This window comes from Musa acuminata, chromosome BXJ1-4, assembly GCF_036884655.1.
Source record: "Musa acuminata AAA Group cultivar baxijiao chromosome BXJ1-4, Cavendish_Baxijiao_AAA, whole genome shotgun sequence".
Taxonomy (NCBI): domain Eukaryota; kingdom Viridiplantae; phylum Streptophyta; class Magnoliopsida; order Zingiberales; family Musaceae; genus Musa; species Musa acuminata.
The window spans coordinates 23669467-23684906 of record NC_088330.1 but is presented as its reverse complement, the minus strand read 5'-3'; the positions used below and the strand labels follow the sequence as shown (position 1 = coordinate 23684906).

Genomic DNA, 15440 nt, shown 5'->3' with positions numbered 1-15440 from the left:
CTAATACCATCTGTCACAGGCTTAACTAGTTTTACCTAAGTTATGCGGTACTTTTGCATATCAATCCGCAAAGGGTCAGCCTCTCCGAAACATCTTGACCCTGTTAGGACCCTTTTTCTGAGCTTTTGAATAATGTTTATTGAGTCAGTTTATTTCAGTTGTTTATTGAGTCTGTTTAGCTCAGTTAAAGTCGAGTAGAAGTTTATTTAATATTTAATTATTATTAAGAGTTCAAGTCCTAATGGACTCTAGGTGGAACTCTATAAATAGTGATATAACCCTTTCTTTAAATAAATCAATCAATCAATAAAATACTATTCCAGTTTGTTATGATAAACCCTAGGAGGCTGATCCCCTCAAAGTGATCAAGAAGGTCGATCCCCTCGAAGCGATCAAGGAGGTCGATCCCCTCGAAGTGATCATTATCATTCCCTTTTCTCCCCTTTCTTCCATGATAAGACCTTTGGGTCTTATCATTTGGTATCAGAGCGGTGATTCTTTGCGTTCTCACTGCAATATTGTCATAGCTATCAAAAAAAAAAAGGAAGGAAAGGCCAGCAGCCACGCACACAATCGAGAACCCCTGCTTCCAACAAGCCCACCGCCACCGCTGCTCTCCGGCCAACGACCACCGCCACCGCTGCTGTAAGGTGACTCCACCACTACCGTTGCTTCCCTTCTTCCCCACCGTCGCTGTAAGGCAACTCCTCCACCACCGTCGCTGCTTCCTGGCCGCTCAACCACTGCTGTCGCTGCTCCCCGGCCAGCGACCTTCGCCTCCTCGCTGCCCCATCTCGATCGAGCGAGAAGGGCCACGGCCACTACTTCATAGCCAGCGGACCACCCCCTCGTCACTTCTACCGTCAGCGATGCTGCCCCCCCTTGGGTCACAATCGCAGTCACTCAACCATCCATTCTCGCGACGATAAAAAAAAAAGGCAACCACAACTGCCGCAGCCACTGCCATTTCCTCAACCACACGTGATCACTCAGTGTCACCCGCCTCCTTCCATAGTGTGCCAGAGACAGAGCAACGCTGCCTTCCATCCGTGCCGTCGTAGCCACTACAGCGACGCTACCCCCAATCACACCACCATCGCTGCCTCCCAGCCCTCAGCAGCATCGATCTCTCCACGCAACGACCGCAACAAGCATCGTTGCCTCCCATCTGCATCATTGCAGCCACCGCAGCGATGAGCCCTTGGTGGCGCTACCCCCAACCGCACCATCGTCGCTACCTTCCCTTAGGTCGCAACCGTCTCTATAGGTTGCCATCACCGCAGCCTCAACCCTGCTGCTTGGCGATCACCCCCTTGGGTCGCAGTAGCTGCAGCCACACCAACACAGTCGCCTTCCAGCCCTTGGCGCTCTCACCCCATGCAGTGACAGAAATAGGGCAACATCTCTTCCTCCAACACAGCAACCGCAGCATTGCCCTCGGCGTCCACCTCCTCGGCAACTTCGTATCGACAGTGCTGATACCCTTGACCGACATCAAAAACAGGAGTTGAGATTACAGATTTGTAGTCTTACGCAATGGTCACCGATAACTCAGTGAAAGCACAAATGAAAGCATTAGAAATTAGAATTGAGAATTGACTGTAAGAAACACTTAATGATTTCAAAAAGAGCCTATTAGAGAGCCTTAGCAAATTTCAACAAAATGAGAGCTCAAGTTCTACGTTGCACATATCTGAAAATACAGGAAAAGGGCCCCAAGATTGTGACACAAACTACTCACACATGAAGGTGAAATTTTCGAGATGGGAAGATGGGGATCAGACTAGTTTGATCTTTAATGTGGAAATTTTTTTTCGTTTTCACAAAACCCCAGAAGAATCTAAGATAGAAGTGGCCTCAATCCAGCTTGATGGAGATGCAATCCAGTGGTACGATTGGTATGAAACTTTCCACGGAGTTCCTTCATGGGAGCAGTTCAAAAGAGGGCTTCTTGTTCGCTTTGGCCCATTCGAATATGAGAATGTTGATTGCCAGCTCACCAAAATTTGTCAGACTTCTACAGTGTTGGAATATCATAGTAGGTTTGAAAGATTGTCAAATCAGACTAGAGATTGGTCAGAATGACAACTTCTAGGTACATTTATTGAAGGGCTTATTCTAGAGATCCGGTGTGAAGTTAAGGCTCGTCAACCCCGCAATATGATAGTTGCGATCTCATTTGCACATCTAAATAAAAAAAAAATTAACAAGGAAAGATCAACAAAAGGTTTGTACTATGATGAAAAGTGGAGTATAGAGCACCGATATAAACAAGGGCAACTTCTGATGATTGAACCAATTGGAGAGGAATCGAAAGCTAAGAATGTGGACTCCGATCATGAAGGTATAAATTCTAATGAAGATGTTGGACCGACCATACATACAATGCATGCATTAGCCGACTACTCTAACCTGCAAACAATGGAAGTTGGTGAAACTCTGGAACATCAACCTGTTATAGTTTTGATTGATACTGGTAGCACTAATAATTTTATGGACAGGAAAGTTGCAGCCCGATTAGCTTACCACATTGAAGGCTGTGACAGATTCGAAGTAAAGATCGCTGATGGACGAATTTTAACTTGTGATAGCAAATGTTCAAAGATAAAATTGATTATACAGGGCCAGGAGTTTTTTGCAACGATTACTACACTGAAAGATCGACTTGTTGCTTACACTATCAAAAAGTGGAGACTATACTTACTTGATCAACAGATTATGATGCTTTACAGATAGCCTATGACTGAAGTGTTGAAAGAGAAGCTCCTTGAGTTTGATGCTGCTCAGCCTTGAGGACAAGACTGATTTGAAGAAAGAGGAATTGTTAGGACCCTTTTTCTGAGCTTTTGAATAATGTTTATTAAGTCAGTTTAGTTTAATTGTTTATTGAGTCTGTTTAGTTCAATTAGAATCGGATAAAAATTTATTTAATATTTAATTATTATTAAGAGTCCAAGTGCTAATAGACCGAATAGTGATGTAACCCTTTCTTTAAATCAATCAAACAATTAATCAGATATTTAACATCTCAATTAGTAAACTTGGAAAATATTTTTCTCTCTTCTCAAAGAACTTTTTAGCATCAGCAATCTGGAATCGTAGTTTTGAGGCTGCTTCTATCTTTTCTCTATCTTCCAGACTCATGCTTCTATTTCTTCGAAGCCGAACAACATCTGGATGAACATGAACTTAATTTATGGAAGAAACTGGGAACCACAAATCTAATTTATTTGTGTATTAGATCAGTTGGCAATATTCTAAGATTAAACATATTCAACAAAAGTTGTATTCAGAAATCAGTAATTGTAGCATATTTGTCGATACAGGGAACAAATATGTACTACTTTTATAATAGTTTACTACCATTCTACATCTCAAGTAACAAATGAGGATGACAAAGACACATAATACATCTAATTAAAAGGAAATACATGCAGAAGAAATACAAAAAGACAAAAAAAAAACTGAAGAATTATTCGTCAACCACCACACAGATATAATTATGTTATTTTCTGTGATTGTTTATGATAAAATGTATCTCCCAAGAAGTCAAATTGTTGCCATCCTTGAGAACTGGATTGTCACTATATCTGTCCCATGTAAATCAAAATATTGAGCTGCTTTGCATGGATAGTCAAAACAATTAACCATCTCCTACTGCAAACTGTGCAAGCTAGAGATAATTTAAATCTCAAGATAGTGATCAAAATTGTACAACATGTAAAATCCTTTTGAATGGCTCTTCAGATAAAATGCTGTTTGTCTGTGACATGTACTTTTATCGAAGCCATATGTCATTTTCATCAGTTTGAACACTGGAGAATCATGTAACGATGCATGATCTCGGATCCTCGAGGATCTCATTCAGTGTCATATAGTTTTCATCATAAAACTTGCAAGAATTGCCAGTAATGTCCACCAAATTTCAGCTAAACGTTCTTGCTTCTGCTACCTTTAGCCTTAAGATTTTCTCCCTTGCGATTAGAGAGGACCATTGAAATCACAACTAGAAACCCTAACACAGAAAAAGCCCAAAGTGCAACCATCCTTATCCACGGAGACATACCCATCCTACTTGAGGCATGAATAGATATCACATTAGCTGCAGGATTCGTTACATGTTTCGATTCATCGGATGAACCCTCATCTTCCACTACACTAAAATTACTATTGCCTTCTGAAGGAATAGGGCATTTCCTGCTCTGATGATGCAGATAAAGAGCAGTATTCAATGCTTTCCCACATTCAATGCTAAGGATATCTCTCTCTAAAATATTTTCATCCGATATGGATAGACTTGAACGATCAGGTGGTTCGGGAAACTTAGCCCAACATGTATTTACCATGTCAACATTTCCCCAGTCAGCCTTGTCAAAACTCCAATTCCCAACACCAAATCTCAGTCCATAGTGGAAGACCTTGTATTTGACTCCTGGTTCAGGAACATAACCTGGGTATATCAGTATGTCACGCCTGATAATATGCCTCAGATTTAACTGCAAGAAATTGATGTGAGCAAGTCATACAAAAGAAACAGTTAGCTTTTACATGATTCATTGATCATAAAAAACAATGTGGAAATAGTTCACACTAGTGTAGCAATACACTGAGCGGCAATTATACCTGTTAAAAGCTTGTAAGCAACTGATTTAGACTCTATACAGCACATATGTGGTTTTGGGAGTTAAGTGATCAATTATGTGAATACCAAACGCTTGTCTTCCAACATAAACAGAGAGATAATATATATGAATAGTGCTGTTTGAATGTACACTGAACGGCAATCATAACCATTAAAAACTTGTAAGAAACTGATTTAGAGGCTATACAACACATATGTGGTTTTGGGAGTTTAAGTGATCAATTATGTGAATACCAGATGCTTGTCTTCCAACATAGTTACATATGAATAGTTCTGTTTGAATGTACATCCTCTCAAAGTTTGAAATGGTGAGACTTGATGGCATAATAAAGTTGATATTTTAGGACCTGGAAGTATTAGAATCAGGGGAACTACTTTTCTTAGAAGGGTAGAACTCCGTACATTCACCCTTTCCAAATTTTGCATAGCGTTGTGCCCTAGGTTGCCTTTTCCTTTAATAACTTTCAACAAATGGAAGTTTGACCCAACTAAAAATTTATTTGAAAAAATAAGTTCAATCTAAAAAATTAAACAGAAATAACTTGTATATTTGCTAATTGAAGATAACCCTTAGACCATTTAGAAAAAGAACCTCAAGATCTGTAAGTTCTAAACAAGGTACAGACTGATAATTAGATTATTTGCACTCAAACCTTAACCTCTTTTTCCTTTTTACACAAATGTGTCTATAAAATTAGTTCTTGCATACTTATTTCTTAGATAACCACACAACAATTTCAGATAATATGCTATCGTAAATAGAAATTTAACACATTTAAGGAAACATGATATGTCAGATAAAAAATTACTAATTAATCTAACAATAATTACAGGCATTCGGAGCAGACATAATACTAGAAGCATAGGCACAAACAAAAGGAAATTGGAAGGGTGTGCAAGAACATAGGCACCTCAGAGGAGCAATTATACAATAAGATGACTTTTTGTGGGCATGTGCAGGAAACGAAAACGAAACAATCTAAAATTAGCAGGGTATGTGTAGTAAATGAAAAAGAACTACAAAATCAGCAACATATGGAGAAAAAATTCCCATTTGAGCTTAGAGAAATGCACAACAGTACAAAACAACAGGAAATTAAGAAATGTGACATTTGAAGTTCTCATATCAACACTTTTTTGTTAATAGTATTCTCACACCAACATTTGTGCAGGAAAAATGACAATAACAAGAAAATGTGACAGATTTATAAAATAAAAGAAATAGGTGATCCTAAAATCAGAATGTTTCTGAAAGTCATTTGATTTGTGATTAACCAGGGAAAGTGAACCTACACATTTTGATCTGAGTAACTTGGATCTCTATTGTAAGGGATATTACGATTAGTTGCTTATATCATGAATGTCTTGCTGCAACAAGGCAAGTGGAGGTAGCTATAGCAGTTTAGAGAGTTTTTGCGAAATGGAAATAACAATCATATTTTGCTTGAGCAATGTTGCCCAGTGAGGCTTTGATTGATAGACTTACAGATGAAAGGATATTGAATTGAGATATGATGGACAGTGCTCTTGTTCCTGATGGATTGTTTAATAATAAGCGGAATTCACCCTATTGTATATCTGAATAATGATCATGTTGCCTGGAGAAACTATGAACGATAGACTTACAGTTAAAAGGAAATTGGATTGAGATGTGATAGCGCTCTTGCAGCTGGCGTAATTTTTAAAAATAAGTGGAATTCAACCCCTGCAGTAAATCTGAAAAATGATCGTGTTTGGGAGTAAATCAGAAATGGTGTCTCAAGTGACAAGCACAGGTTTGTTTGGAAACCTACAAAGAGAAGCAATTTTACAATTAAAGCAACTTGGGAGAATATGACAGAAGGAAAGAATTTGATAGAATAAAACAATTTGTTTTCAGCCCACTTCCAAGTTGCTTTTATAAAGTGCATTGTAATCCGAGGCATATCTTCAATACAGAATAGTTTGGAAGGAAAGGGTATTACCAATTTCTACTTTGTTTTCTGGCAAGAAAGTGCATTGTAACTCAAAACATCTCTTTTTAGAGGGAAAATTGCTGGGTCGATATGGTAAAAATTATTAACTGAAGTGCAAATAAGAAGAGGAGCAATGCCCTTATCTTCACAAACAATTCGTTTGTTAATCATTGTGAGGAGAAGAGCTCATCATTAATGTTAAGAAGAGCAATATTTGCTGCTGCTTTGCATTCGTGGATAGTGAGAAATTTTTGCATCTTCAGTTAGCAGGCTAAAACAGGGGAGCAGATCATGTGATGCATCAAACAGACGTAAAATATCAATTTTCAGTTGATTATTCAATAAAAGAGCAATTTGGAATGTGGATTTGGACTCGCTTGGGGCATATTGATAGAATCATCATCAAGTTGGCTGGAGATAAAGATCTTGAAATAAATCTTCTAGTTTAGGAGATAAATGCATGTTTATAAAAGTCATCATGTGTAAGCACATTACTTATCTGTATGTTATATGTTCTCTTAAATATGCATATGCCTAACCATATGCATGTTTCATTTGTTTGTTGAATGTGTCACATCAATACATCCAAGACTGATTTTAAGCCATTGTCTCTTTATGAGAGATTCAGAACAGGGTTTCAAGTCCCACTCTGAGACTTGTACTGGTCGCTGGCTAGATTGGTATGGTTATACTACACATTGGTGTATTGGAACATGGTACACCAATGTACCAGTCAGCGCAGACTAAAGAGAGAGAAAGAGAAGAGGGGCAGAGAAGGAGAAGTAGGAGAGAAGGTAATAGAACAAAAAAATTCCAGGTTCTCACAATGGAACATGGGATAATTTATTTGGCTAGTTAAATGGTTAAATGATTTCTAGTATGTAACATATGCATGAACTTTTGCAATTTTTCCAGACTGTGATGTAGATCAAATTATGCATATAGATTATTAGGTGCATGATGTAGTGAACTAAAAACAATCATCGATAGAGAATATCAGCATTGGAAAGTACTAAAGCATTCTGTACCTCAGCAGCACCGAAGGAGTAACCATACATTTCACTTATCCATCCAGATCCATAAATGTCCCCAGTAAAATTTGTAGCATAATGAGCTTTGTCAGATCGAACCTCCTCTGTCTTGTGGAGCCACAATAATGCAAACTTCCGTAGATCATCTATGTGCATTATTATAACACCACCAACCTTTTCACAAGCAGAAGGATTTCTAGTGTGTATCTTTGCAAGCTCATTGTCACAACCAATAAGGTATCTAAAATTAAGAATGGACAACAATTAAGGATATATGAAAAAAATCAAAGGAGCCTCCAATTTAAAAAGTAGATATCTTTTCCTCTTACTCATAAGGAGTTGAAACAGGACGACCACGTTGCGCACCATACTCCCATGGTGTAATGGGACCTCTCATTATCATGTCAGCATCCAAAATAACAATGAACTCAGCATCAGTTTCAACATGATTAAGCCAATGAAGAACGGATGCTGGCTTATTGATAGCTGGATACCTATATGGTAGAATGCATGTTAATTAGCAACTGTGAAGACAATAAAAACACAAAAAACTTAACAAATGGAAAATACAAGGATTAATGAAACTCACCAAAAATTTTGATGGAAAGACATTGGAACTAGTTAAAGTGTTATAATACATAAATTATCAAACATGATAGTTTCATTCATAATCACTTTGGAATTCGCTTATTGTAACAGAACTAGTTAAGCACCATTGAAATTAAACAACGTAGTACTTTACATGGCCATGGATAGTAGTAACGGACTAATGGTAAGCTTCGACATTAAATGAGGATTGATAGCCATGGATAAATAAAAACAGTTGTTTGCACAAGATGGCCCTCAGCAGCACTGATATCTAAACAATGAACAGAGAGAGGAAGGGGAAGTTAACCAAGAGAAACCTGAGAGTATTGAGAGCTCAGCAAGGAGGATGAAGTAGGACTAGGGCAAGAGAGGTTCACAGACAGAAATATGTCAGCATAGTTTGGAAATTATTATATAAGGTTAGCTTAGGCTGAATAATAACCATTGAGCAGTTTAATAATTGAGCAGGAAGAATCCACCCCCTTTTGAAGGGGTCAGATATCCAGGTGGCACATATCTGGCATAAATAAAGATTTTCAAAATTCATACGTGCCTGAATTTTTAGCCTACAGTGAAAAGGTAAATAATGACATAATCCAACAGTGTAGATGATAGATTTGGACAAAATATGAATCAAGGTTCTAAATACCAATTGAACCAGTAATCATTGACCGTTATGTATCAACCAGTATTTAACACCAAAAAAGTGCTAGTATTGGAACATATAGTTGGATGCCAACAAGGTTTAAAAATTTGAATTTACCAGTGAGTATAGACTGATATTCACCGATCTCACCATGAACCAATATGGAGGCCATCAATTTTAGTCCAACATCTAGATGTAATGATCACGATGAGCTGATATTTTGACAGGTCACGCTTGATATGATTATCTTACATGTACACTGTCCGGTTTTAAGTATTCCCTATCAATTTGTTTTTCATTTTTTATATCTTTTGATAGCCCTCTTTGCCCTTTTTTTTTTCCTCTTTCTTTTTCTTTTCTGAATCCTCTAACATTTCCTCTCTCTCTCTCTCTCTCCTGTCTCCCCTCCTCCCATTGCCATTGCCACCTACTACCAATGAGACTCTTCCTTAGTCTCCTCATCTTCCTCCTACAACTCTGCCTCCCCTTCCCTCTCCTCCTCCACCCTTTCCATAACTCTCTCTTTATTCCAAAAGGTACCAGCCAGTACCAGGTACTACTACTAGTACATCAATTCATATAGGTAGCACATTAGTTCGACTTCTAATTGGTATCAGGATCAAACCAAGATTCCAATACGTTACCAAGACCAGTATCGGGTCAATATTTATCACTTCGATATGAACTTCTATGTCTTAGGAACTTAAACCAATTAATTAAAATCCTAATGAACTTCAAATTTCAGATGATCTTTTTATGCTGTCAAATTTCAGAGGAATAGAACTAAAAGCAGAGAAACAGACACATCGTCCCTCTAACTTCTGAAAAATGACGATGCAGTTGTTCTAGATTAAGAAGATAAATGCATCATAAACTCATGGTTTAGTAATAGAGAGTACTTTGTGGTACATGTCCAGCAATCACATATTTGACAGAATTACAAATCAGAATTTCAGATTGTGAATATGCACACTTGACCATCAATCAGTTAAGATCACATACCAGTCTCCTGTTAATGGATGTTGGCTCATAGATGGAACATAATGTGTAGGAGCTAAATTATGGCCCTTGTATTGCTTCAAGACCTCATCAGTACAACTAAGAAGTCGAGTGATATTTCCAGGCTGGCCACTCAAATGAAAACTATGAACAAGCCCCACAGTTTGCCAATCAAAATATGATGAACATTCTGTTGAGAAAAGAGTATGTATTTTTGGGTACACATTTCGAGATTCAATAGAGATAATTCTGTGCTCTGATATCTGACTGCTAGGTTTTTTGCGATTTAAATATTTTGGCTTGGTGAGCTCAGAAAATCTCTTACTCTTCAAGAAACTTAGATATTTTGACCACTGTGGCTTAGGACAACCCATAGATGCATGGTGTAATAGAAGACCTTCATTTAAAGTGTTAATGCATTCTATGCTCAAGAATAAGCCTCGCCTTTTGTTTAAATCAGCTTCCATCATCTCGACCTGCATACAAATGATTGTCAGAGTCGTAATTGATAAGGCATGATGCTTCTGATCGCATTTGTCCTTTGGTGCACTCCAGAGAACAATTGGACATGGAACCAAATTTGAGTTCGTAGTTGCACAATGGTCATACCTCTCTAGGAAAAGGTGGTGGAGGGAAGATTCTGTTGCAGTCATACACAATGCCATCCTCATGATGTCTTATCTTTCTAAAGGACCAATTACCAACTTTAAATGGTAAACCATAGTGCAAGAGGATAGGCTCCACACCAACTCTAGGAATATAACCAGGATAAAGCATTAAATCATCATTTATCTTGTGACGGAGGCCGACCTGAACATAATGAAACAGAGAGATAAGGACAATATAAGACCGTCACTAATTATCTTGTGATAAAGGCTGACCACTATCAAAATAAATTTAAGGAACCAAAAAAAATCGTTTACCTCTGCTGCACCAAATGAATATCCATACATCTCACTGATCCAACCCTTGCCATAAATGTCACCAGTTATGTTGGTTCCCCAATGTGCTCGATCCTCTCGCACTTCCTCAGTCTTTGAAAGCCACAGAGGAGCTAAAGCCCTTAAGTCATCAATATGCATGGCTAGAAGTCCACCAACCTTGTCACATAATTCAGGATGCTTTGTGTGCAAACGTGAGAGAATATTATCACATCCCCTCAAGTACCTGAAAGAAAAAGGGACAAAAAGCATGATAAATCTATTTTAACAATTAAAAAGAAAACAGAACTTTACAGTTATTTCAGAGAAAAAATTGAATGGAGTAAGGATTCATACCCATAATATGCAGCAACTGGTCTACCTTTCTCGGCACCCAGTTCCCAAGGTACTATTGGACCTCGAATGATCATATCTGCATCCAGGATTACAACCCAATCAACATTATCTGCATCTTCACTATGTTCAAGCCAATGCAAAACACCAGCTGGTTTATTGATAGCAGGATACCTGATAAAATAGAGAAAAATCCCATAGCTAATTTGAATATCAAGACAAGCATTATATCTCTAACCATTGGGGAATGCAGTAACAGAGACCGACAAATAGATCAACATCAACTGGGTAATGCAATGATTCAAGGTTGGAAAGAAAATGTACAGAAAGGCAAAGGATAAAGCTACGTGATAGGTAAAACTATTAGATTTATGTTTTTTCAATAACTATTAGAATAGACACGAGAAAAAACACCACTAACCAAGTAAAATTGAATACCAATGTGACAAGAGTCAAAATGTACCTTAGACACATGCAGCAATAGAAATTTGGCCTGTAAGTACAACTTGCAAGAAATATACGGCAGATAATATTAATTTCGGATTTTCTCATGATATTAACACGTAGACGTCAAGCCATTTGTATGTACAAGCAGTAGAATGGATTCTTCAAAAGGTACATTCCACTGCATGACACCTTCCTCATAACATCCTAAGAGTCTTTTGTGCAATAAAAATCAGCATCCTTGGGATAACAGAAAAATATTACTTGCATGAACTGAAAATTTAAACTATCAAGTATCAAGTACTGTTGAGAAATTTTGGTTTGCTTGCCAATCTATCTAGTTCACCAAACAGCGAATGTTTAACATCATAACGCATGTCAACATAGTGTTGTATGTTCAATGTTGTATCTTGAATGAGATGCAATGAAAATTGTCCCAGCATGGTTTCAACATAAGAGACACTTGCTCAAGTTCATTCTTCTATCTGATTTTGAGATATCACTATTGTCAAGCAACCCACTGCATCAGGCTCTTGACAATGTAAGGTCTGGAAAGAGTAAATGTATGCAGCCTTATACTCATAAGCAAACAATTCAATGCAGAAGGCACTTGTTCAAGTTTATTGTTCTATCTAGTTTTAATTTTTAAGATTTGGTATTATCAAGCAACCCACCGCACTAAGCTCTTAACAATCTGAGTTTCTTAAAGGATCAACTTATGCAGCTTTGCACGCATAAGCAAAGAAGTTTATCTAAACATCTAGGTCACAGTGGAACAACCTTATAGTGGTGCCAAGACCCACCTTTTAAAGATTTTACATTACCACATACCAAAAAATTTCAACTTGGTGCTTGGATTCCACAAATACATGCCATATTTACATAATATTGGAAGCATTGGTCAAGATAGGACCAAATGAAGATGTTGTTTAGCCAGCAACTCAAACTCAACCAATCAAATTCTTGCTACGTACTAGAGAAATCTTGTTTGCCCGTAGGACGGCAGTTATGGTATTTCCAAAAAACTGTGTTAATCTATAAGGTAAGCCAGCTTGAGGATCCAGAATTGCAGTAACAGTAAATTATATATAATGCAGATCAAAATCTGTTTGTCTTGTGTTAATCTATAAAGTAAGCCAGCTTGAAGATCCAGAATTGCAGTAATATGTAACAGTATCTGCATTCTAAGAATTTAAAAATATCAACAAGCTGGGAATTAGTTAAAAAGCTACTGAAATAAAATCAATTATTTTATTTGAAACAAAACTAGTAATAATAATATCAAACATAGAAGACTAAGTTGGCCATAAGATCACCCAAGAGTTGCTATGGGGGCTGGACGTATGATCAAGGCAATGATCATATAATCATGCATCATTCTAATGTAACACAGAGTGACCAACATAGCTGAGCTCATTTCAGATAAGACAAGGCCAGAAGAACATGGCAGACATGTCCAGGAAATTAAAGAAGTTAAGATATGTCTATCCATACTCAAATAGTATCACCAAAAAAGCCCATATTTTTACAAGCATGATGCAACATAGGAAACACTGAGAACAACAACCTTGGCAGCTTTCCAAAGATTTCAGTCATCAGAATAACTTGAAATGAAAAAGGGGGGGGGGGGGGGGGGGGGGAAAGACATGCTACTGCTCATTGACCCAACTTGGCAAGAAATTATTTTGTTATAGCAATTTAAAATCACCGGATTCTCCATTCTCATGCCAATATTGGTGGATGTGAAGAGAACAAAAGTTCACCCATTAATCCAAAAGGTTATTCAAGGATAAATTGGTTCCAAGTAATCAATTGAATCACAACATTTAGTAAAAAGATAGAAACAAGCATTTTAGTTATTCTGAACCATAATAGATTTGAAACTCTAATGCCCCAAAGCATTACCAAATCTACGCATGTTATCATCTCTGTTTCAATGAGCCCGACGTTCCATCGTAAAAAGGCAGCTCAGCTGAAAATTCAACTCCAGAGGAGCACCGCGATTTCCCAAATTCATATATCAAATGCAAATACCAGTTCACGAATCCGAATTTCAGATGCAATTAAAACAGAAGTACGGAAAAGTAAAAGCACAACTTCTTTTGCTCACCAATCCCCGGTCCGTGGGTGGCGGCTCATGGAAGGGACCTCGAAGGTGGGCGCGAGGCCCATGCCCCGGTACCGGCGGCGCTGCTCGTCGGTGCAGCTAAGGAGACGGGTGATGGGCCCCGGCTGCCGCGCCTTGCGGTAGCTGTGCATCAAACCCACCGTCTGCCAGTCGAAGTAATCCTGGCACTCAACGGAGAACAGGGTGTGCATCCTCCACGGCGCCTTCCGGGCTTCCGCCAGCGCCGAGGAGGGACACACCGCCACCACCACCACCAGCACCACGATCGCCGCCGGAGCGAATGACGCCATCACGGACAAAGATCGCAGCGGCCGATCCAGGGATCTAAAGTTCAGGGCATGGTGGTGAAGCGTCGACGTTCCTTCCACCAATTGCTGTCCTAAAAGGATTAAAAGAAAATGCAGAGGCGTTGATGGAATTTTGCCAAATCTTTTAAGGTCTTGATTTAATTTAGAAGATTCCAATTCATAACCCTTTCGATATCTATGAGTTTATTTTTCAAAAATTTTAAATATTTTTTTTTTATAAATAGACATCGAATGGACATAAATGTTTTATATTATAATTTTTAAAAGAAAAAAAAATAAAAGAAGGAGTATGGTTTGATTTAAGATTTTGGGTTTGTTTGTTCCACATCTTTTTTCTTGGAGTGTTTTGTTCATACACTAAACTTAGTTAGATATCTAAACAAATTCAAAGGGATCTAATATGAATTAAAATAGTTCCTCGTACATCAATTGCTAATTTCCAAAGGGTTTTACGAAGATGTAATCATGTAGAAAAAATATAGTAATTTTCTGAAGAGGAAAAAGCTTATATTATGATTCATTTAATAATAAGATACTGTTGGTGACGGTGATACACTGTCAAGGGAGAAAGAAGACTTGAGAGACATAATAAATTTACATAAATATTCATCTTTAATCAAAACGACATCCTCCTAATTAATATATATATATAATAAAAATAAAATTATTTATCATAATCACAAATTAAATGGAAACTAGGGTGTGTTATTGTGGTCTTAATTTTCTCACTCTTACCTCTACCTAAATCATTTTTCGAGAGTTTGACTTAAGCATCCAAGCAAATATATTGAGAACGCCACCTAAAATTAGTTTTACTATAAGTCGATACTATATCGAGCATCCAAAAGCTTTTTTAACGTAGATCAACATCATCCCCAAATAATATTAATATATTATATACTATTATCTCAAAAATAAAGATGATTATTTTTACGATATGACATGATATAATAACTGACTTATTAAGCTCAAATCACTCATCAACATGCCTAAATTAAAATTTTATGATAATACACTTATTATATATATATATATATATATATATATATATATATATATATATATATATATATATATATATATATATATAATATATAATATATATATATATAAATAAATAATTATGCATATTTTCGATTTAATTTATATATTGAATTCTACTGGCACTCATGTGTACTCCAATAATTATGTATATACATAATATATATATATATATATATATATATATATTATATGCGTTTATGTGTCGGATCATTTTTGTTGCACATATCTCAATGCATAAATATATTTTTTTTTATTCTAATCGTCACATGCCTTTTATAATATATAAAGAATATTAAAATTATCATTTAATAATAAGAATGATAGCAAGTTTTTTTTTCTTTCTAAATCCAAAATAGACTATCTACTTAGTTATTCAAATTT

The 15440-nt window shown here is 37.0% G+C and overlaps 1 protein-coding gene across 1 annotated transcript; it reads right to left on the bottom strand.

Annotated features, from left to right (window-relative positions):
- Positions 1-3321: 3321 nt before the first annotated feature.
- On the bottom strand, positions 3322-14124 carry LOC135650658 (peptidyl serine alpha-galactosyltransferase-like). Its single transcript, XM_065170160.1, has 8 exons — positions 13690-14124; positions 11139-11309; positions 10785-11028; positions 10471-10671; positions 9865-10337; positions 7958-8122; positions 7626-7869; positions 3322-4496 (listed from the first exon to the last, which is right to left on the bottom strand). Exons 1-8 carry the CDS (start codon positions 13995-13997, stop codon positions 3930-3932), a joined length of 2373 nt encoding a protein of 790 aa, XP_065026232.1. The 5' UTR covers positions 13998-14124; the 3' UTR covers positions 3322-3929.
- Positions 14125-15440: the final 1316 nt, after the last annotated feature.

Bases quoted from the DNA above. Each gene is read 5' to 3' on its own strand.
- LOC135650658 (XM_065170160.1), bottom strand. From the start codon at position 13,997: ATGGCGTCATTCGCTCCGGCGGCGATCGTGGTGCTGGTGGTGGTGGTG. The intron at 10,672-10,784 runs GTAAACGATTTT...CATTATGTTCAG, and splicing joins ATTCATTTGGTGCAGCAGAG to GTCGGCCTCCGTCACAAGAT. The intron at 7,870-7,957 runs GTAAGAGGAAAA...TCTTAATTTTAG, and splicing joins CCTGTTTCAACTCCTTATGA to ATACCTTATTGGTTGTGACA.